At 27.4% G+C, this 21,357-nt stretch overlaps 4 protein-coding genes across 4 annotated transcripts; 1 reads left to right on the top strand and 3 right to left on the bottom strand.

Annotated features, from left to right (window-relative positions):
• Positions 1–161: 161 nt before the first annotated feature.
• Positions 162–5,152, bottom strand: LOC117238022 (probable RNA helicase armi). The gene is made up of 7 exons (XM_033502547.1): positions 4,942–5,152; positions 3,997–4,848; positions 2,921–3,800; positions 1,921–2,774; positions 1,098–1,667; positions 777–1,022; positions 162–701 (listed from the first exon to the last, which is right to left on the bottom strand). The coding sequence occupies exons 2-7, from the start codon at positions 4,816–4,818 to the stop codon at positions 339–341; spliced, it is 3,735 nt and encodes a 1,244-aa protein (XP_033358438.1). The 5' UTR covers positions 4,819–4,848; positions 4,942–5,152; the 3' UTR covers positions 162–338.
• Positions 4,855–5,336, bottom strand: LOC117238105. Its single transcript, XM_033502746.1, has one exon. The coding sequence runs from the start codon at positions 5,193–5,195 to the stop codon at positions 4,914–4,916; it is 282 nt and encodes a 93-aa protein (XP_033358637.1). The 5' UTR covers positions 5,196–5,336; the 3' UTR covers positions 4,855–4,913.
• A 248-nt stretch (positions 5,337–5,584) lies between these two features.
• On the top strand, positions 5,585–7,094 carry LOC117238076. The gene is made up of 2 exons (XM_033502697.1): positions 5,585–6,466; positions 6,879–7,094. Exons 1-2 carry the CDS (start codon positions 5,890–5,892, stop codon positions 6,956–6,958), a joined length of 657 nt encoding a protein of 218 aa, XP_033358588.1. The 5' UTR covers positions 5,585–5,889; the 3' UTR covers positions 6,959–7,094.
• A 1,519-nt stretch (positions 7,095–8,613) lies between these two features.
• On the bottom strand, positions 8,614–20,544 carry LOC117236635 (maternal protein tudor). The gene is given in 11 exon segments (XM_033499767.1): positions 8,614–8,866; positions 9,001–9,172; positions 9,174–9,272; positions 9,274–12,265; positions 12,659–12,813; positions 13,215–13,379; positions 15,086–15,273; positions 15,832–16,228; positions 16,306–18,973; positions 19,220–19,921; positions 20,413–20,544. Coding segments are annotated over 9 exon segments (7,380 nt in total). The 5' UTR covers positions 19,831–19,921; positions 20,413–20,544; the 3' UTR covers positions 8,614–8,866; positions 9,001–9,067.
• Positions 20,545–21,357: the final 813 nt, after the last annotated feature.

The following is a 21,357-nucleotide window of genomic DNA, read 5'->3' as shown; positions in this document are numbered from 1 at the left end:
CATACAATGATATAAAGAAATTAACAATCAAACTTATCAAAATAAATGGAAGTTAAAAAATATAAACTTATCATTTTAAAAAATTTTAATGTTAGAGATAGGTATTTTACATTAAAAATTTCTATTAATTTATACGAAAATAATATAGTTTTCAACATACATATTCTAATAATATTAACAGTATCATTTATTTCTTTGTAAAAAGATGTATGGACATAAAATACTGTATGTTAGAGAAAATGTAATTTTATGATTGAATAACAGATATTTCAGTAAATTAAAAGACGCGATATTAATGAATATTGTCATGAATAATAAGTTGCTAATTTCATCAGTAGCTAATCATTTGTTTCTGTCCAAGAATGTTCTATATCTTCGGGAAAACCGAAACTACAACCAGTATAAGAATCATGATTGATGCAATATATTAACACACTCCTCCAATAAGGATCGTGGGCTAAAAGTGTAGGATTTCCTAAAATGATAACCAAAGCACGACCTCGTGAAATTGCAACATTAAGTCTTCGAGGACATGCAACAAATCCAAGAGAGTGTTTAATATCTTCATTTATAAAATTAATTGAAGAGCGCACAGTTGAAATGATGATAACATTACGCTCTTGACCCTGAAATCCTTCAACACTACTAATTTTTGGTAATTCCACATCTAATTCCATGAGTAATTCACGAATTTGAAGAACCTGTTAAGTAATTAATGAATAAAGTATAAAATAATTTTATAGATGTTTTTGACAAATTATGTTCAATTATATTACCTGTTTTTGATAAGGAGTTATAATTCCAATATCATCAGGTGAAATACCGCATTTATATAACTTTAGTAGATAAAGATATACTTGAGTTGCTTCTTCAGGATTATACCAGCTTGGATTGTCATCATCTTTACAATTTTCGCCATTTACACCATGAAAAATTATAGCTGGTGGTGTATCCTTTCTCTTTGGCAATTCAGTAGCTAATATTTGTAAAAGTCTGGCTTCTTTGCTTGTTTTAGAGGATACCTAAAAACATTATTTTTCTTAATTACCATGATATAAACTTAAGAAACGAGTCATCGATAATATAGATAAATGTACCTGTGCTTTTAATTCAGAATCATAAAATAATGAACTTGATAATTCTAGTATTTCTGGTAAACTTCTATAATTTATAACAAGCTTTGTAACAAGTCGAGGATCATAACATGTTTCAAAGCCATTAGGATCTTTTTGGTAAGGAAAATGACGTAGCAATCGTGATAAAAATGATTCGTTTAAACCAAAATTCTTCGCTATTTCACTTTGTACAACTGGGCCAAGTTGTAGTGGATCACCTGCGAGAATTACTTGCCCATAGTCACAACGAATAAAACTAAGTGGAATCATAATTTCTGGTTCTGTTGCTTGACCAGCCTCATCAACTAATATATGTGAAAAATGTCCATGAGGAAAGCCCATATTATTTAATATTCCTAGTGCAGTACAGGTACCAATAGTAATTCTATGACGTCCAAGTATACTCATAGTACAATTTAATTTTAGTCCCACTCCATTATACTTTGGCGTTTCAATTGTTGTTTCATCTGCTAATTCTGCTGTAGCACAATATGGCAATAATTTACTAGGTATAGAATCACTACTCAAACAATGATAAGCTATGAGTCGTACCTAAAAAAAAGAAAAGTATTTAAATTAAATTTAAAAAGTTTATAGTTTATACTTTTATTGCAACTTTCAAATAAGATAGTATGTGTAAACAGAATTAAACAGAAAAGATGAAAAATCAATACAATATCAATGTTAATTATCTTCAAATTTATTTGTGAAACTATTTTTGTTCTGTTATTGTTATTTATTAAAAGTTTGAATTAAATCCATGTAAAATTACAGTAGAATGGGATTATGTAAATTTAATATATACCATATCACCAGGTTTAAGTATATCACTATCTAAAAGTCTTTCTGCTATAAGAGTTGCTGAACTATTAGATGGTGTTGCAACTAATAATCGACTTTCAGGTATAGTTGATAAGATTTGCAGAATTGTTTCACAAAGAGTAATGGTTTTTCCTGTACCAGGTGGTCCAAATATTACATAAGGCAATGGTCGTGCATGTCCTTTTAAAATGTTTCTTACAGCTTCTTTTTGATAATGATTCAAATTTTTATTAAACCAAAGCAACTTTCGTTTTCGTACTTGTGAAATAATTGGTTGTAATTCACTACTATAGGAAGAAATTGATGTCTCTTTTGAATTTTGTATTGCTGTATTTATTGAATTTTTCGTAACATTTGCTTCACTTTTTGTTTCAGTACATTGTTTGTCTTTTACATCAGGTTCTATTGTATTTTCCCTATTTTGTTCAATAGGTTCAACATTAAATAATCGTTGTACAACTGACATTTTTGTAAATGATTTTGACATATTAGATTTATTACTTGTAGATGTAGTACTAGTGGAAGAAGATTCTGACGATACAGAATCAGTCCGCGGACGAGTTAGTAACTTAGAAATTGACTTATCTTTTGCTTCAAGTTCTTCAAGATCTAACTGAGATTCTTTTTCAATTACATGAGTGGGAAACAAAAAGTTCTGACCAAGACGATTTGTAGCCATATCAATTGCATTATGACAACGTTGTATGGCTGATCGTGAACATTTAAATGTTACTTGACAATCTTCATAATTATATTTTTGATGAAATTGGCAATTGAATTTCAAAAAAATTTCCAAGTTTGTAACTTTGTGAATAAATCCTTCATATTTTAATTTTCCTATTTCGAACATCATTAAAATTTATAAATAAAAAAATTATAAAATAATTAAAATAAATAATAATAACTACTGATTAATATAAACATCAACCATATTATGGTATAAAATTTTATAATGCAATTTCATTTTAAATTTTATAACATACCTTGAGAACTATCCCACTTGAAAGATACTATGGCCCTATCACCAACAAGAAGAGAAGGACGTTTCTCTGCAAGCCCTGGCACTTCCATAACCAAATATTCTCCACAGTGTCTCATTACTGTGCTACTTATATTGTATCGTTGCATATTTATCGTTTGAGCAATTTCTTCCAGATATAATAAAGCATGAAACCGATCTCTATATGATTGAAAAGAAAGTCTATTTGACAAACAAGATATAGCATTTTCTATATCATATTTACACTCAGTTTGTGATTTTCTTTCATTTATGCACTTTGATATTACATCCCAATAAAGCTTAGGAACTTTGTATATCACGTTTCGCACTTTAATAAATGATGGTGGTTTACATGGACGAATACCTGGAATGTATGTAGCTTCATTCCATTCATCTTGGTGTGGTACATAATTAGTTTTATAACTACTACTTTTAGAATTTGACTTGTTTTGTATAGTTTTAGGTTTAACAGTAATGTTAAAAAATCGTCCAATTTCAAAATCTTTGAACTTAAAGATAAATAATTCTTTGCTTGTACCAATAAATTTTGCTGTACATTTAAATATATAAGTTAATTTATCAGAAGGATTTAATACTGAAACTGTATTAGGAGTAATTGGTTGAATTAATATTAGTTGAGAGTGGCTTTTTTTTATCATGAAACAACCTTTACGCAATACATGAGTAGTATTACCTACATTTTCTATAGTAATTGTTAAATTTTTTTCCTCTCGTACATTTAAATCAACATTTATATTATCACTTATAACAATACCGCATTTATTTTTTACAAGTTCATTTAAATCCTTTTTTAACTTATATGAAGTATTATTTAATGTTGGTAAATTAGCTTCTTTAGAGACCTAAAAAAATAAATTTATTTTTATTAAAATTACATTTTACTAGACTTTTTATTATAAGTAATCTTTCTTGTTGTTATTAAGTTATTATAAAATTGATTGAAAATGCAATTTAATGTACTCTCAAAAATTAATTATAAAACAATTTCTGTTTGAAATGTGAATTGTGAAACTTTTCTGTTTCAAATGCTAAACTTGCCTGAAATACTGGAACCACAGTCAATGACCTCCATGTATAAAGTCCTTGATCACTCTCAATACTATCACTTATTACTTTATCACCAACACAAGGAATGTAACCAGATTCACATATGTTTTTATTAAATACAACATCCTTTTCAATAACACCAACTCCTTTAATTGGATCAAAACTAGTTACAGTTCCAATATTTAACTTTGATCGTAAGGGTTGTATTCTTTTTATCTCTAAAATTTCTCCATTTAAATTGTAAGAAATTTCATCGATTTCTACTTCTGACTCTAATTGTAACCAGTCTCCAATTACAGGAATAAAATCAGATTGTACTTTATTCAAGTCAACAGTGATGTTGTCAGGTTCTACAACTAATAGTCGATTCTTACGTTCTATAACTTTTCCAATTACACATCTTGTTAATGTTTCTGGTTTGGTACTATCAATCTCAGAATGTTCTACTTCATTATCCCATGATTCATTTAATACAAAAATCTTTTTTATTTTGTGTTGTTTTTCTAGATTGTCTTGCTTTGGTGAGAGCAAATAAGAAACTTTATCACCTACTTTTAAGTTACTTATTGAAGTGTTTTTTATATCATAAACATAAAAGTCATCAACTACTATGTAATCTGTGGCAATAAAACTAATACTTCCTGTTTTGTAATAACTTGCATCCGTATTAAAACTTTCATCTTCTTTTATTTCTTTTCTATACACATTTTCAATGCGAGCTATAACATTGTTTATTTCTTCATCTGGTTCGTCTTTAATGGATGACCTATGTCCTATAGCATACTTTATAAGGGTACATATAAATGAAAACATATTTAATTTCTATTATATCTATCCATGTACCTATGAAAATTTATTTTTGTCATTAAAATTCACGTAAACATTGTATATAAAAAGGTATTTGCAACTTAAAAGCTTCGAATAATTAAGATATACCGATCAATTGACTGGTATCTCCACTCTGTTGCCTTAATGTAATCCAATTCTTTCCTTAATGATTGAACGCGTTTTAAGTGTAACTCTCGAAGTAGACGATCCTGTTGCTTTTGCTCCTGTAACTCGGATTTCATTTGATTCAAAATTTTCGAAGTTTGATTCCCAACAGAGGTTAGTTCTGAATCCTGAGATTCCGAAGCTCTTTGTCCCGGTGAGTGGCTCAAACTTCCAGATGACAAAGTAGAGGAATTCATAATTTTATGAATAACTTGTTATGAGTAACGTTTCAAAATCACACATACCGTTTAGTAATTTTTAAATTGTATATATATAGTTTTCTCTTTTCTAAAATGGTACCACTCGTTTACATCAAATGTAGCAAACGCTGTTTACTGTATAAATGTATCAGGATATATATATATATATATATATACACACAGAATTTTAGCAGAATATATCAGTCTATAATCTATATGTATATTCAAACCAAACAAAATTATGTACTTATTAATATTAACTGACCCTATTTTAATTGCAAATTATATTTAGAAGATACAAATTTTTTTTTACAAGACATGATGAAGATGATAAATTTCCAACCAGTTAAGATAAAAATATTTTGTTTATATACATTATTAATAATGATTTTTAACATAAAGTTCAATTCGTGAACTATATTGAGTATTTAATTTTTGACGATTAATACTCTAGTCATTACAGTAAATAATTAAAAACAATACAAATTTTTGTTATAACTATTTTAATTACATTTTTATAATAACCCTTACACGTACTTAACACGAAAACAATGATTCTCCTAGATAGTTCTTTCAAATTTTTCAAACCTATTTCTAACAAGAACCCAATATGATTCTTTTCCCTTTTTCGCTTAATATATTCTTTACTTAAATTTAAAGTACGTCAATATTAAATTACCAAAAAGAAAACATGAAAAAGAGCCGAGTAAAACAACTTAATGTTAGTACATCACAGCATGATTTTTTAGTAAAACCTTATGGATTTTGTTGTGATATCAAAGACTACGACCCAAAATTATTCTCATTAAAAGAAGAGCCCGAGCCACTTTTTCCTTCAAGCGGTCCACTCGAAGGAGGACCTGATATTAAATTCCGCGTTCAAGAACATGACGACATCGAATCTTTCAGGCAACGAAGTATCCAAAGAAATGCTCAACGAGGTGGACTTCGGAGTAAATATCGAAGTGGTCAACAAGTTATTTGGGGCAACCAGTCGTATGCCCAACCGTATCGACGTCGTAGGTACCGGACCCCCAGACTTGAGGGTACTGTAAAAGTCCCTGAAGATAGAACCCAAGGTAGAACCCCAGATAGAGGTAGAGACATTGAAACTTTGGGTGAATTAATGATATGTAAACGATGCAGAGGACCTCTCCGATGGTATTTAGAAGACGAAATAGCAGCTGCTCGTGACATTATGATGAAGAGAAAGCAAGAAATATACAAGGCAGAAATGGAAAAGAACATTAAAATTGCTAAACAGAAAGGTATACGATTCGTCTCAATTATGCATATAAATTATTGCAAAGCATTTACAAAATTAAGATTTTCTTCAATTATTTTATATATAGAAATACTAAAATAAGATGATTAATTTTGTTCAAGTAATGCTAAGAAGAAGTAATATAAAGAATGCGCTATGGATATTGTGATTTTTCTTTTTTAATAATACAAATTTAATCATTCATTTCTTTTTTGTACAAAAAGGTGTCTATTGTAAAATTATTAAATTTTTTTGAAAAGAATATTAAAAAAAATAAATTTTGATATATTTTTATATTATCATAGTTTTAATAAATTTAATTTGAGAAGTAATCTTATTCCTTGTGTACATCTTCAATAAACATTTCTTACATGATATTACATAGAAAAATTAAGACATTAACTTCTTTTATATAGAAAATAGAAGACGACGAAGAAGGAAGAAAAAATTAAGCAAATTTTATGAGGATACATTTAAAGGAGATATATTTATATAGAGAAGATACATGTGAAGACAAATAAAAAGATATAACATAAAAGAAAGAACCTAATATAACATTTTATGTAATAGAAATGTTTACATCTCATGTTTATTAGAGAGTGAAATACTATGAATACATTATGCAAAAATTACATGAGATTGATTTCTTCCAATGCTTTAGTAATATCTATAACTCAAAATTACAAATACGTTTATATATATACATAAATATATGAAATTAAAAGTAAGTAAAATGACTATTTCACCATTTTTCATACAAAGCATATTTTCATAAATATTGAACTAAATTTTCACCAAATTTTTTCTGCAACACGCAATTTATTTCACTAAATACGTTCATTAAAATTATTTATAAAGTTACATATAAGGTTATTTATAAAGTTTATAAAGTAGTATATAATTACACACATATATCAATACTGCTTTATTAGAGCATAATTTATTAGCATTCAAGAAACAGAAGAATTTGAATCCATAGAAATACCTGAAACCTCTCCTATTCTTTTGAAATTACGATTAATTTTAACATTAATGAACCAATCTTAACATATCTTAATATCGAACATTTTTCATTAATTCATAAGAATTTCTTATTGTAAATTTGAAAAATAATCTGTTTCTTAAATGCCAACATATATGGATTGAATAATATATATGCGGTTAATTTTTTTAACACAGTATAAACGTGATGTTTAGATTTCGTATTTACGCATGTTATTTTGTCGCGAAAAAGCCATTTATGGAAAATCAGTTGTACATATATATATATATATATATATAATATTATACATACATATATGTATATCAACTATAAATATATTAACAATATCACTCTTAAAGACGTTTGATGTTATTATTAAGCATTATTCAAATACAAAAACCGTACCTTTTCGATAAGAATGATCGGCTGTGTGGAGAAATGCGCAAATAACTAGAAATTACCTTTCTGTTCTTTTGTGTCAAACTTAATAAACATTTACTATTTATTGGGAAAGACAGAAACTACCCAGTTACAATATTCAAATTTTTATAATTTATTTAGTTAAAATATTATTTTATGTTTTCTTTCCAATTATTTTTAAAAGATGAAGAACACTATATAGTATGAAGTTTAGTAATTAATATTTATTTTTGTTTTAATAAAAACTAATATCTATAAACAAAGAATTTAATTTTTTTTTATCTTTTTTCTCTTTTTTTATCATAAATTTGGTATAATTTTATAAAATATGTGTTGAATCATAGAATTTTTCCTTAAATTTGTAATTAGTACCTTAACAATAGTAATAATAATAGTAATATATTTATATCATTATCTATGTAGGCTCTATGAACAATTGTAATATTTTAAAGCGGAACTTAATTTTTTATTAAATCACTACGTCTGCAGTTAATTTAATAAACTAAAAAAGTTACATAATTTATATTTTTTTGATAAACCATTGAATATAGATATATATAAATAAAAAAGGTAGAAAATTACATATATTCCTATTAATAATTCAAAATCTAATTCAAAATGAATATTTTAAAGTATATAAATTTATATAATTTTTATATATTATATCAAATTTATATATAATTTTGTTAAATAGACATTTAGGTATCTAAACATATCTCTGAGATACTATTGACCTTTTTTTTATTTTATGCTAGAATACACTGTATTGGAACAGAAAAACAATTTTGAATAACTATACATCAAATGTATCCTTTGTTATTCTTTGGCAAAGTACCAGAAAATTATACTGCAATTAAAAAACAATATATATTGTAATTATTGAATATTCCATTATCATTTTTTATAAAACTAGTATAATGTTTTATACTCCAGATTTTTATATTTAAAGCTGCAATATTCATTTAGGAATGTTGTCCTTTACTGAAAGCTTCTGTTTTGTTTCTGGTAAAAGCACATTTTAATATTATTCTCTATGTATTTATGATAATCTTCGTATTTCTTTTCATGCAAGATATTATTCATATAGACAAAAAGTTTTAAATTAAACGTAGATCTCTTTAAAAAAAACAAGTGACCTTCATTTTGAAGAGGTAATTTTAGTATCATTCATAAGTAACAACATCATGAAGTGTTTGTATGTAATCATTCTGATATTTTAGGATCATCATCTTGCCTATCAGTAATCTTTTCAGAAATTATCACATAGATCAATGGCTCATCATGCCTATTGCTATACCTATGCATAATGCCTACTGCTTACATCACAGTAACTTTTAGAGACCTTAACATTTACTTCATCAGTGTCTCGTGTATAACAGTCTTTGTTACTAGATTTTTTTGTTTCAAGAAGTTAGTTTCAAGATGTTAGTTTCTTCTTTTAAAACACTTATGGAAGTATCTTTCCCTGTAGTTTCCCCTAGTGTTTCTACAGATTGTTTCCTCACAAATTCTTTTAAGTTGGATGTATTTCCATCTTTAACATTCTCAGAACACTGAATGTTTATATTTGGTTCACTTATTTCCATTTCAGTATTACATATTTGTGATTTTGATATTATTACATTATCTTGTTCTTTTCTAACATCTTCTAAGCCACTTTTAGTATCTGATGAGTCTGAAATTGTACTCAATGTTACGTTCTGTATTGTACTTGATAAAACTTCTTCACTCACAGTTTCTACTCCACCATGTATTTTAATGTCTTGCATTTCATTTTTATCACTATATGTCTCTATTTCAGCTTGTGCCTTTAAATGTTCTAAATTTTCTGTTATTTTGTCAATTTTGTTTGTAACAATACTATTGTTATGGTCATTAAATGTATCTTCATCTTCTCTTGGTTTATCCATTTCCATATTTTGGACTATTTCATCTACAGTAAGTTCTACAACATAGTCAGTATTCAGACATAAATTATCTATGTTTTCTTCCATTTCTTGATTTTTACTTTCACTACCTTCTGGTAATCTGTTTATATCTACGTCTTCTCCCTTGTTTGTTTCATTCACTCCTTTTATTGCAGCATCTTCAGATATATTTTCCACAAATGGTACTAAAATATCAGTAATATTTTTCCCATCAAAACTTAATTTAACAGAGAGAAGATTACTGGTATCATCAAGAATCTCACACTGAAACATTGTTTTTCCACCTGCAGCAAGTTCTTCAAATATTGTGCAAGCATCTAAAGGCCAAGAATTTATACTGTTTGGTTTTTTCAGAGCACAACATTTCGATAAAGGAGGGACATTTATAATGTCTGCTGGTAACGTTCGTGTTTCGTTTGTAATCGTTATGTTGCCATAATCTATACACAGAACTGCAGTACCTTCTTCAGAATGTGAAAGAATTTTTGCCCTGCGCCATTGACCATTTTCTAAATACTTTGCAGCACAAATAGTATCAATGTCAAATATACTTAATGGAAGGAAACTAGGTGCTGCTTGTAATCTCTCTAACATTATATTTAAATCTGTAGTGTTGCTTTCTGCTTGAATCCAGAATTCATTAGGCGAATTGATGCAACTAACAAATACATTTGATGAATTTGCTTCACCCAAGGGAGATAATCGTTTCTCTATGATCGGTGGTTCACAGAATTTTGCAAGTATATCTGTTACATTTTTACCATTTAGTGTTAATTTTACCAATGATGTTTCACCTTCATCAATTACGTCTAACAAAAATATAGCTGCTCCTTCACCTGATAATCTTACAAATTCCTTACAAGCTTTTTCTGACCATTTCGTAATCCCTTCTGGCATAATTAAACGACATTTTCTTGATAGAGGAGGTACATCTACAAGATCTACCGGTAGAGCACGTATTTCGGTTGAGGTAGCTGAATTTCCATAATCTATATATATAACTTCTGTAACACTATCACTGTGTGATACAACACGTGCCCTATACCAACATTCATCATCAGGATATTTAGCAACACACAATAAATTTTCTTTAATTTCATCCACTTTGGAAAACAAATGTGCTACAATAAATCTATCAGCCATAATTTCTAAATCACCAATAGATTTTTCTTCTTGAACCCAAAACTCATTTGGAGAGTTAATGTGAGATACAAAAGCAGAATAGGGATCCAATTCAAGGTCAACTATTTCATCTATTAATTCTTCTTCTGTATGAATCTTTACAGCATAATGATTTTCGACTAACATTTCACTGACACTTTTACCATTTATTAACAAGTCTACTCGTTTTGGAACACTATTTGCTATTACCATGGCTTCCACAGACTCAACTTTTACTAAACTTTCGAATCTTTTACAAATTGCAGAATTCCAATCTTCTGCTTCTGCAGGAATAACATCTAATCTGCATTTAACTGCATATCCCTTTATTTCTTTCCACTCATCTGGCAACTGTCGAATCTTTCCAGATTTATTATTGATGATATCTGTAGATCCAAGATCGATAAGTCGAACAGTGGTGATATCTTCATCGGCATCGAGTACCTGTGCCCTATACCAGTAACCATTTATATTGTTCGAAACAATGCATAGACTTCCTTCTTCTAATATTCCATCTATCTCTGGAAATGTAAGTGCATCCTGTTGAAGTTGCGTATGTTTACTATGCAAGTCTGAGTAATCATCTTCACGGCGAAGCCAGAACTGACTAGGTGAATCTGCATAACTTACAGAGACTTTATATTTACAACCCTCTGTCATATTATAAATTGTAGCTTCTGTCGGTCCATATATCTTCTTTTCTGATATTAAATTAAGAGAACGGAATTTGCTACTGAACTTTTCTCCATTATATAGCAATTCCACTACCCATCTTTTGTTAACATTATGAAAAACGCAGGTAAGACCTTTCCCTCTCAAATGATGTTCTAATATATTTGATTGTTCAAATACTGTACCCTTAATTATTACTGATAGTGAGACATTAATAGCGAGCTGGTGTGGTGTATAAAACCGTGAATCTAACATCATTACTCTATTATGGGGCATAAAGGCAGAATTGCCAAAATCAATGTAATTTATATAAATTCCCCTCTTCTCAGAAATACCTATAACCCTAGCTCGATACCACTGACCATTACTGCTTCTAACAGCGCATAAACGACCATACTCTGGTTTCCATAATTTTCCGGAAATAGGATAATACTTATTGAGTGTATGAAGTAAATTTTCCTCCATTGGGTGGTTTTCCGTAAATTTTAGCCAGATACTACCAGAGTGTTCTATATATATCGCTATTACTTTTTGAGTAGAACTAAGAATAGGCAATGGACATATTGGTAATATTTTTTCATCTGACCTTTCGGGAATATTTATTTTATAACCATTTAGGTCAAATAATTTTACGATAAGTCTGCAAAAATAAAATTAAATTTTATATACATAGAAAAATGAATAAAATCATAATTAGGATAGATAATTGCATTATGATACTACCAAACTGAGTGAGTACAGTACATTACTATTCTTCAAACTCATATGCAGGATGGATATGAATTTGATGGATTAATGATACATGAATCATTTATCACTAAAAATTTTAATTTACATTTAAAAAAAAGCACTGGTCAAATGACTACGAATGACTTTATTTTGTATTCACTTAATAGGGTAGTATCATATCATAGATTTCTCTGTATTCACATTACCAATTTCTCTGAGTTTTATAAAAGAACATGAAACAAAAATATATTTTGTTCAAAAATATTCTAGTAACAATTTATAACAAGCTGAAGATTAAATTTACCTATTATTGTCAATTTCTTCCACTTTTATAATTACTTCTTTTCCCTCAATAGTTTCTTTGAATTTAGTATTTGTCTCAGAAATAGTATTTCTTACAAGGGAACATTCAATTGATTGATACTGCATTACAGAAAGTTCTCCTGGTAAAGCTAACACCTAAATTAATAAGTTATAATAATAATCAAAAGCTTTTATTAAACAAAGACGATGTAAAAGCAAATAATGTAAGAATATTTTTATTATACTGAATATATCATACTAAATATTTCAAATATTTAATCAAGCGCATTGGTTAGTATTAAGCAATATACTATTAATTTAAAGATTTATACTTAAGAAATTAATAATCTTAACATAAATAAAACTACTTTAGTTCTACTATAAATCTTTAATTCGCTAAAATGAATTATTATTATTATTGCATTAACATTCTTCAATGCAGCAAATATGGTATTAAGTAACTTCTACTCCTAGCAATGTTACATTATCTATACATAAATTGAATTTGGCATTTACATTGATCTAGCTTTTGTATTTTTCTTTTTTGCAAAACTCACACTATCTGACAGAATTTCATGGTATTTTCCAGTATCAATGAATTTTACATTAAAGCCTGTGGATTGTGAACGGCTACTGATTACCGCCCGTCTCCAAACTCCATTTGAATCAACCAAACAACCTGTGCCTGGGCATATCTCATGGGTTGATAATCGTTGCATCACCTGCCATTGCCATACTTATCCTTACCAATATTGTAAATTTACTTAAATTTTTATGCACTAGTTTAATTTTAATATTAGTTTCATACTACTCTTGATATGATCTTCAATTAAAATTATTTTGATAAATAAATAATTTTTAGCCTAATTTTTTATAGAAACTTAAAATATAAATAGAGATAAGTTACTTATTAAATATAATCTTATTTTTATTAGTATCAAAATACTACACATTGCAGAAATGATTAGATATATGTATTCAATATATCTATAAAAAAAAAAAAAGAAAAATTAACATGCAATGTTAGACATAACAGAATAAGGGGAATGAAATATTTACTTCTATTAACATAGTAAATTACAAATGTATTATATAAGTGAGTATATAGAAATAAAAATAACAACACAAAAACATTAATTAACAAAAATATTGATTTTAAAAATACACACAGTTTATTATGTAAAATAAATATATTTAAAGTTAAAAATGTCTAAATATTTATTCTTGTAAAAAAAATAAAAATTTTAAAATACACAAAATGCTAAAAGTTAGAATAAAATTCTCTAAATAAATTTGAAATGAATTTTGTATTTATACTATTAATGTGCTCAACATGACTTCATATATTTGTTTTAATATAAGTACTCTAATAATAAGTAGTGAATATAATGCAATTCTATGATTGTAATACTGCACAAAATACATAAACTTACCTCTTCTCACTATATAAAATACATTTTATTTACAAATTATTAATCAAATACAGGTCCATTAATCAAAATACAAAATGGCAGAGATATTACTGTGTATGATAAATGTATAAATATATTAAATACACTGAACACATAACGGTAGAAGAAAGTGTCAGTACAGCACAAGGAAGATAAATTTTACTTTGATTAAGTTATTAATACCATACATCGTGCAATGAAAGACATATAAAAGACAATAACAAAGGACATATGATTAGAATAATGAAGATTAGTAATAGATTGTTAATTCAGTAATTGCATAGTTTCTCTTATAATAATTTTTGTTAGTTTGAGGATTAGTTTGTTATGATCTTTCCAATTTTTTAATATCGCAATCGTACATAATAAAAAAGAACAATTGCAATAGTAATTAAACCACTTCAATTAATTATTAGCATAAATATTAATAATAACCAAGTATCAGTACAAACAGTTTGTAACTCATGCATTAAAATATGTACTATCTAAATTTTAATAACATAATTAAGGTAATTTTATGTTTAAAGCATTGTTTTAACGATTTTTTGTTTAAAGATATTTTTTCTCAATTTTATAAATTTAATATTCTAACTAAATTTAGAAAGATTATGATATTTCTTATTAACAGATGTATAAATAAATTAGATCTACTGAACAATAATTTTTACATATCAGTAACTTCCATGCATCAAATACAAAATTAAACTTGCATTTATCTATTCATCTTACACTGTAAGTACATGAGTACTATGTACATGCAGAGTAATATAATAGATAGGTACATAATCATGAAAAATGAATAAATATAATGTAATCGCGAAAAAACGGATAATACAATAGATAGATACATACATATACATAGATAGATAGATACATAATCATAAATAATGTACTCATGCAATATCTACTAAGATTACTATTCATGATATTTTTATTTAATAATGTAATTAAATATATTTGCATGTGTGTAAACGTACCTCAGGATTTTTGTCAGCCATGTATGTATTAATTATATCTTCACATTCAGTAGCTGAAGGTAATTGTACATAGAATTCTGACATATTTTGAACACTTGAAACTTTTACTCGAAGTGCTTGACCATTTAAGAGATTTATATCCACTCTTTTTATGTTAGATTTAATTATTGGTTTTGAAGTATTATTATCTGAAACTAAAATAATGCTACATATTATATACTTCTTGATTATTATTAAAATTAATCATATGTAAGTATGTTTAATCATGTATGTTTAATCAATTCTTGTTCATGAAACATATTTAATCGTTTTTACTTATTCTTTTAAATCATATCTTCTTCTAAAATGCACATTAAAATAGGATTATACTTTTTGTAATTTTTTATTATGCTAAAATCTAAAAATAAGATTCATTGTTATATTAATCAATTATTTCATATGTTATTTGTATTAGTTCTATTATTAACATTTAATATATGTGCGTACGTTATATACATATATAAAATTGTAAAGGTATACTTTTATAAAATAAAATTATATAATTATATCGTTATATTTAAAAAAATATATTACAAAATATAAGACTCGTTTAATATTTTTCATTAAAGATTCTTTTGCCTACTTTTAAAAAGAAAACGAAACATTTAATTTCATTTTTAGAAACTGTTTAAATCAGATATAAATAAGTTATAAAAAAGATATATAAAAAATTATCTTACCTGTAACATCAACATCTGTTTTAGTATCTGAATTGGATAGTGATGCAAGATTTAGTTTAGCTAACATCTTAGCTACATCGTCTCCGTTATTAATTAACGATATTAAATATTTATTATCTTTTTTATCGTGAAAAACACACGTGCAGTTGTCAACATTAAAGCAATTATCAATTTCTTTTGTATTTGCTTCAGACCAATTAGAACCATCTAGTGGAGCAACATTTAGCAATGAACATTGGACAGCTTGTTTAGGAAGACGCATTAATTCCTTTTCTACTGGATAAATGTTCTGAGGATCAACTATAGCACTATTTCCAAAATCTATGTACTGAATAAGATGACCATTTAATTTATTTAATTCAATGATTTCTGCACGATAAAAAGCTCCATCGTCAGAGAATATTGCTACTACTGGAGATCCAACCTAAAGGTATTTATGAAAACCAGTTTATAATATATGTAATACACGGAAATTTTAAATCATCCAAATCAAATAATCACCTGTAACGTATATGAAATTGGCTTTTTAGTAACATATATCCTCTGAATTTCATTCATCATAAACTTAAATTCGTTTTCGTTATCTAGTATTTGACAATAAAAATTATTGGGATTTGTAAACCATGTAATAATCACGTCTTTTTTAGTTCCAGGTGTATATGGAATTGTACTCCATTCAGTTATGTTTTCTTTTGTTAGTTCGATATCCTCACAAAATTCTCTATTTATGAAAATCTCTGTTTGCCCATTATCAGTCATTCTTTTCAGTAAGACACTGTACATACCATTTTCTTCACTTATAAATTCTGCTTCTACTGTTTTATTAATAACTAAATTCTCAAAAGCTTCTATTTTCTTTGAATCAATATTATCATCCTTTACACCAAATAGTTTACAATGTATAGCTTGTTTTGGGAGTTCCAAAAATTCCTTTTGTATAGTTTTAATTTTACCATATTCAATTGTTTCTATATTGCCATAATCTATGAATTGTACAGTTACATCATCTTCTCTAATGGATTTGATTACAGCTCTATACCATTTTCGGTCTTTTGAATACTGAGCAACGCAATATGCGTCACAAAACATGTTACATTCTAGTAGTAACCTTCCTCCATTTTCATATACTAATGCCATATTTTCCATCATAGTCTCTAAAGCAATATAATCAGAATTTAATTGTACAAAAAAGTCACAGAGATTATTTATAACAACTACTTCAGAAGGTTTTATAATTCCAGTAGTTATAGTATGATGTGGAATATAAAAATCATTTTTATGTTTCATAGAATTTTGTAAATTTTCATTACAGGTATAATTAGCGACGTTTAACTTATTTTGTACAAGCCTATATCCTTGTCCTTTTCTTTCTTTAGATCTATTACTATCATGATAATCGCTATTTGTCTTCCCACTTTTATAATTTCCGTCGTTATTTCTATCACTGAATTTGTTACTTTGCATTCTTTCAGAAATGCCTCCACGTCTAGAATAACTACCACGATTAGTACTACTTTTCCCATATTTGGTATTGCCCTTAAATGATGTATCTGAAGCTCTATTTCTATTACCTCTGGTACCTTTCCCGATTTTAGACGAATCATTACCATCATGTCTATTGCTCCATTTATCTTTTGTACTACGATTATTAGAAGACTCATCTCTGTTAAATCTTTCATTTTGTGAATCATTATGATGAAAATGACTACTTGATTCATTTTTAAAAATTTTAAACTTATTCATTTCTTGATCACTACTACTGTTATGTGTTTGATGCAGTGATATTGATTGATTCTTTTTAAACCATTTATTTACATCCTCATTTTCAACACTTTTCAAAATCAGTTTGAAAGAGTACTGATTTCTTACATGTTCAATTGGAACTATATGAAACAATTCAGAAAGAATATTCATGTTGTGCTCTTTTTCATACAAATCTACCACTAGACCATTAGAAGTTATATCTATAACTTTTATATGGAAGCGTTTCTCTAAAGTGTACGACTCAAACCGATCGTGAGTTTCTTGAGTAGGTTGAATCACTCGATGACCATGCAAAGTACATTTTATAGCTTGTGCTGGCAATGTTTTGACTAAGTTGGCACGAATTGAACGAAGAGACCTTAAAGTTACAGTTTCTTCGTTACCATAATCTACATATAAGACTCTTAGTTTTTCTCCATTTATGTCCAGAATCTGTGCTCTATACCATTGATTATCATATAAAGCAGCACAAGGAAGACCAATCTTTAATTCTGCAAGAGTTAAAGTAGGTGCAGTTGTACAAAAATCTGCTAAATCATTCATTATTAATTCAAGAGATGGTACATAATCCTCGAGTCGTACAAAAAATTTCTTATAAGATTCCACAAACGAAACATAGACATTTACTACGTCTTCTACTGATAATGATTTTGGTGTTTGGTACGTAAAACAATTTATAGATTTCAGCATAACTGGAGGTGGAAATGCTTCTCTAAGAATGTCTTTTATGTTTTTTCCATTATCATATAAGTCTCCATATTGTACTAAAGGTGGTCCCTCTGGTGGGCAGACATGCAAAACAAGGAGTTTTCCTGCTAGTACTTGTTTAAAATATTCTTTCATTGTATCTGTAACATTTAATTCGTGTACACCGCTTAATGTGAACCGAATAGAGAGCACTCTAGGATTAATAAAGTGAGGTGGTAACTTGAAAATATCTGTGTATGGTAACACTTCCGTGTGACCAAAATCGACATAGTAAAGTTTACACTTATTTTCCATAACAGACATTACAACAGCTCTGCATAACACCTTATCTCGCGTATAACGACCTAGACATACTGATCCAGGTAATGGAGGTTCTTGTAATGGCTCTAGAGGATGACTGTTAATATCTCTCATGAGTACGCGCAATACCTGAGTGGTACTTTGAAGTTGCACAGAAAACTTATATGGACCATCTTCTACAAATGAAACATATACATCATGCTTTGATGACACATCCAAAATGCGAGATTTAAATACAAGAGCTTCTTGAACAGAGGCGTGCATCGTATGTTTTTGCTGAGCTGCACAGCATGAACAACCATTTTGTTGAAATTCTTGAACTTCATTTTCAGCAGAATGTAATGAACTCAGATTTTTTTCATATAATAGCAATTCAGGGTCTGTTATACCTCTTGAACTAGAAAGATATATAAAAGTTTTAGTAAGAATAATGTCTCTAAATTCTTCCAAATTTTCAGCAACATTTTATTAAGCATAATTAAATATAATTCAATAAATAATATGAAAGTCAATATTTTAAACTTATAATTGATAATAAAATACAAAATTATGAGTGACATAAACATAAGATTGTAAATAATAATTACAAAAGCAATATGATATAGAAATATTTATTTTATAGATATCAAAATAAAATAAATACCTATACATTTCTAGCAATGTTGCTTTTTTTGCTATGTATCTCCTGATTAAGAATTCAGTGAAATCCTCATCATTGTACACAAGTTTAATAAAATTATCGCTATTGGTTATAGTATGAATCACAATTTTATATTCATTGTACCGTAGAGTCTTCTGAATTGACTCAATTACTTTGTTAGACCAATGACCATTTACAGGTAATAAATGCATTAATGTAAATTGAAACGCCACAGGTGGAAAAGATTGTAAAGATTCAGAACCAGGTATATCATCAAGTAAATGTATTTCTTGTATTGGAAGCAATTCAAGATTACCATAATCGATGAAATGCAAAAGCACAGTATTATCAATATTATTTATATGCTTTATTCTTGCTCGATAATATCCATCATTTTGAAATTTAGCACAACAAAGAGCATTTATGCGCAAACTGTTTGACTGAGTTTTAACACAGTTTTGACGTCTAGTAAATTGTTCAACAAGGGGTAAAATCATACGTTCTACACATGTTGCAGAATTTTTATCAATTTGACCCCATATTCTGAGGAATGTATGGCATGATTCAATATGAGTCACAAAAATAATCAACTCTGAATTTTGTTTTATGCTCATTGTGTTATATAATTTTTTGTATAATAAAAATTTGTATTTTCTTATATATTTTTTTAACTTTTATTTCATTAAATAGGTGAACTTGTGTAATCTGAAATACAAAAGTATTGTTAGATACCTCAAAAGTAATTTTACTCAATCCTCAACGTTATCGGAAAGTAGGCCACCTTAGCCGCGACTTATCAAATAATGAGATCGGAGGATCATGCGATCATAACTATTTCTATTTTTATATACCTTTCCTAACGGCATTACTTCTTATGTATATAATTTTAAAAGTTAGCGATATAAACAATTTTTTTTTATTTTTACCATATTGTATCAAAAGGTATCACGTAACCGTTTCATATTCTATTAAATTATTTGATTCCTTACTCATTTGAATGTAGTATAATACAAATTTACATAAAACTTCTTCTCACATATGTTACTATTTGTTCTACTTGTAATATTAAATATGTAGATCACATTCATCAATTGTAAATGTACATACACCTAAACCGATATTCTTTATATGATACTGCGTATAAAAAAAGGTGTATCAATATTACAACTAAATGTAAAGCTACATGTAATACAAACCTCACAATTAGGGTATCAAAGACGTTTTTTTTAAATTCATTTCATTAGAAATTAAATAATCACTAGCTTTTTCGCAAAATTGTTCTTTCACATACATCAGAATGTGGCGGTTGACCGGCTTCTTGTTACGCCCACGGAAGTGTTCTTGAACATTATTTTGAAATGATTAGATGGCGCGAAAATTTAAATTATATGCCGTTTAAGATACGTTCTATACATTTAATTTTGTCAAAAAAGATATAAATGAATTTTAATTTAATATTCTTTTCAAATATGCATAATAACATATACTAAATATATTAATATAATTGTGAAAGTAGTAATTTTTATTTGTAAAATTCCTTATAAATATTTTTATTACATTTTCAAATAAAATATTACGGTGAAATATTAATTATTCATGAAAAATATGTTTTGTTAATATTATCATATATGTGTGTTACTAGAAATAAATATGACAACTATGTAATATACATACATATATATTTATATATGCATATATATTTATCTATATGCTACTATACATATATTTATATATATACATATATATAAAAGCATATATTTTTAATTCTTAAGAACCATTACAATACATGTTTTTAAAAATTATTTTTACAAAATTGCATTACATAATTTTTTTTATAAAATATACTCCATTAAAAACTAAAACCTTCCATAATTTAAATAATTTTGCAAGGCTATCAAAATATTTTCTTTAAGTAACATTATTGTAATCACATCAGATAAGGAAAATTCTCCTGTCTCTATCAGAACTATATTTGTATATAATTTGCACATGATTTTAGTCAAGTTTCAAAGCTTTTTTGGCAATCTCATTAAAAGTATATAAAATGTATTTAATCCCTAAATAGAATATCTATATGTTGTGTAGGAATTTAATCAAACTGATATTAATTCAAATGTTAATTCGAATATAAGTACATGTAA

The sequence above is a fragment of the Bombus vosnesenskii genome, unplaced genomic scaffold (genome assembly GCF_011952255.1).
Source record: "Bombus vosnesenskii isolate JDL3184/JDL3185 unplaced genomic scaffold, Bvos_JDL3184-5_v1.1 scf7180000013264, whole genome shotgun sequence".
NCBI classification, from domain to species: Eukaryota; Metazoa; Arthropoda; class Insecta; order Hymenoptera; family Apidae; genus Bombus; species Bombus vosnesenskii.
Note: the sequence above shows the minus strand (reverse complement) of the source record. Positions and strands in the feature narration are given on the sequence as shown.

Bases quoted from the DNA above. Each gene is read 5' to 3' on its own strand.
- LOC117238022 (XM_033502547.1), bottom strand. From the start codon at position 4,818: ATGTTTTCATTTATATGTACCCTTATAAAGTATGCTATAGGACATAGG. The intron at 2,775-2,920 runs GTATGTTATAAA...TGTTCGAAATAG, and splicing joins CAAGTGGGATAGTTCTCAAG to GAAAATTAAAATATGAAGGA. The intron at 1,668-1,920 runs GTATATATTAAA...TCTTTTTTTTAG, and splicing joins TACTTAAACCTGGTGATATG to GTACGACTCATAGCTTATCA.
- LOC117238105 (XM_033502746.1), bottom strand. From the start codon at position 5,195: ATGAATTCCTCTACTTTGTCATCTGGAAGTTTGAGCCACTCACCGGGA.
- LOC117238076 (XM_033502697.1), top strand. From the start codon at position 5,890: ATGAAAAAGAGCCGAGTAAAACAACTTAATGTTAGTACATCACAGCAT. The intron at 6,467-6,878 runs GTATACGATTCG...TCTTTTATATAG, and splicing joins TAAAATTGCTAAACAGAAAG to AAAATAGAAGACGACGAAGA.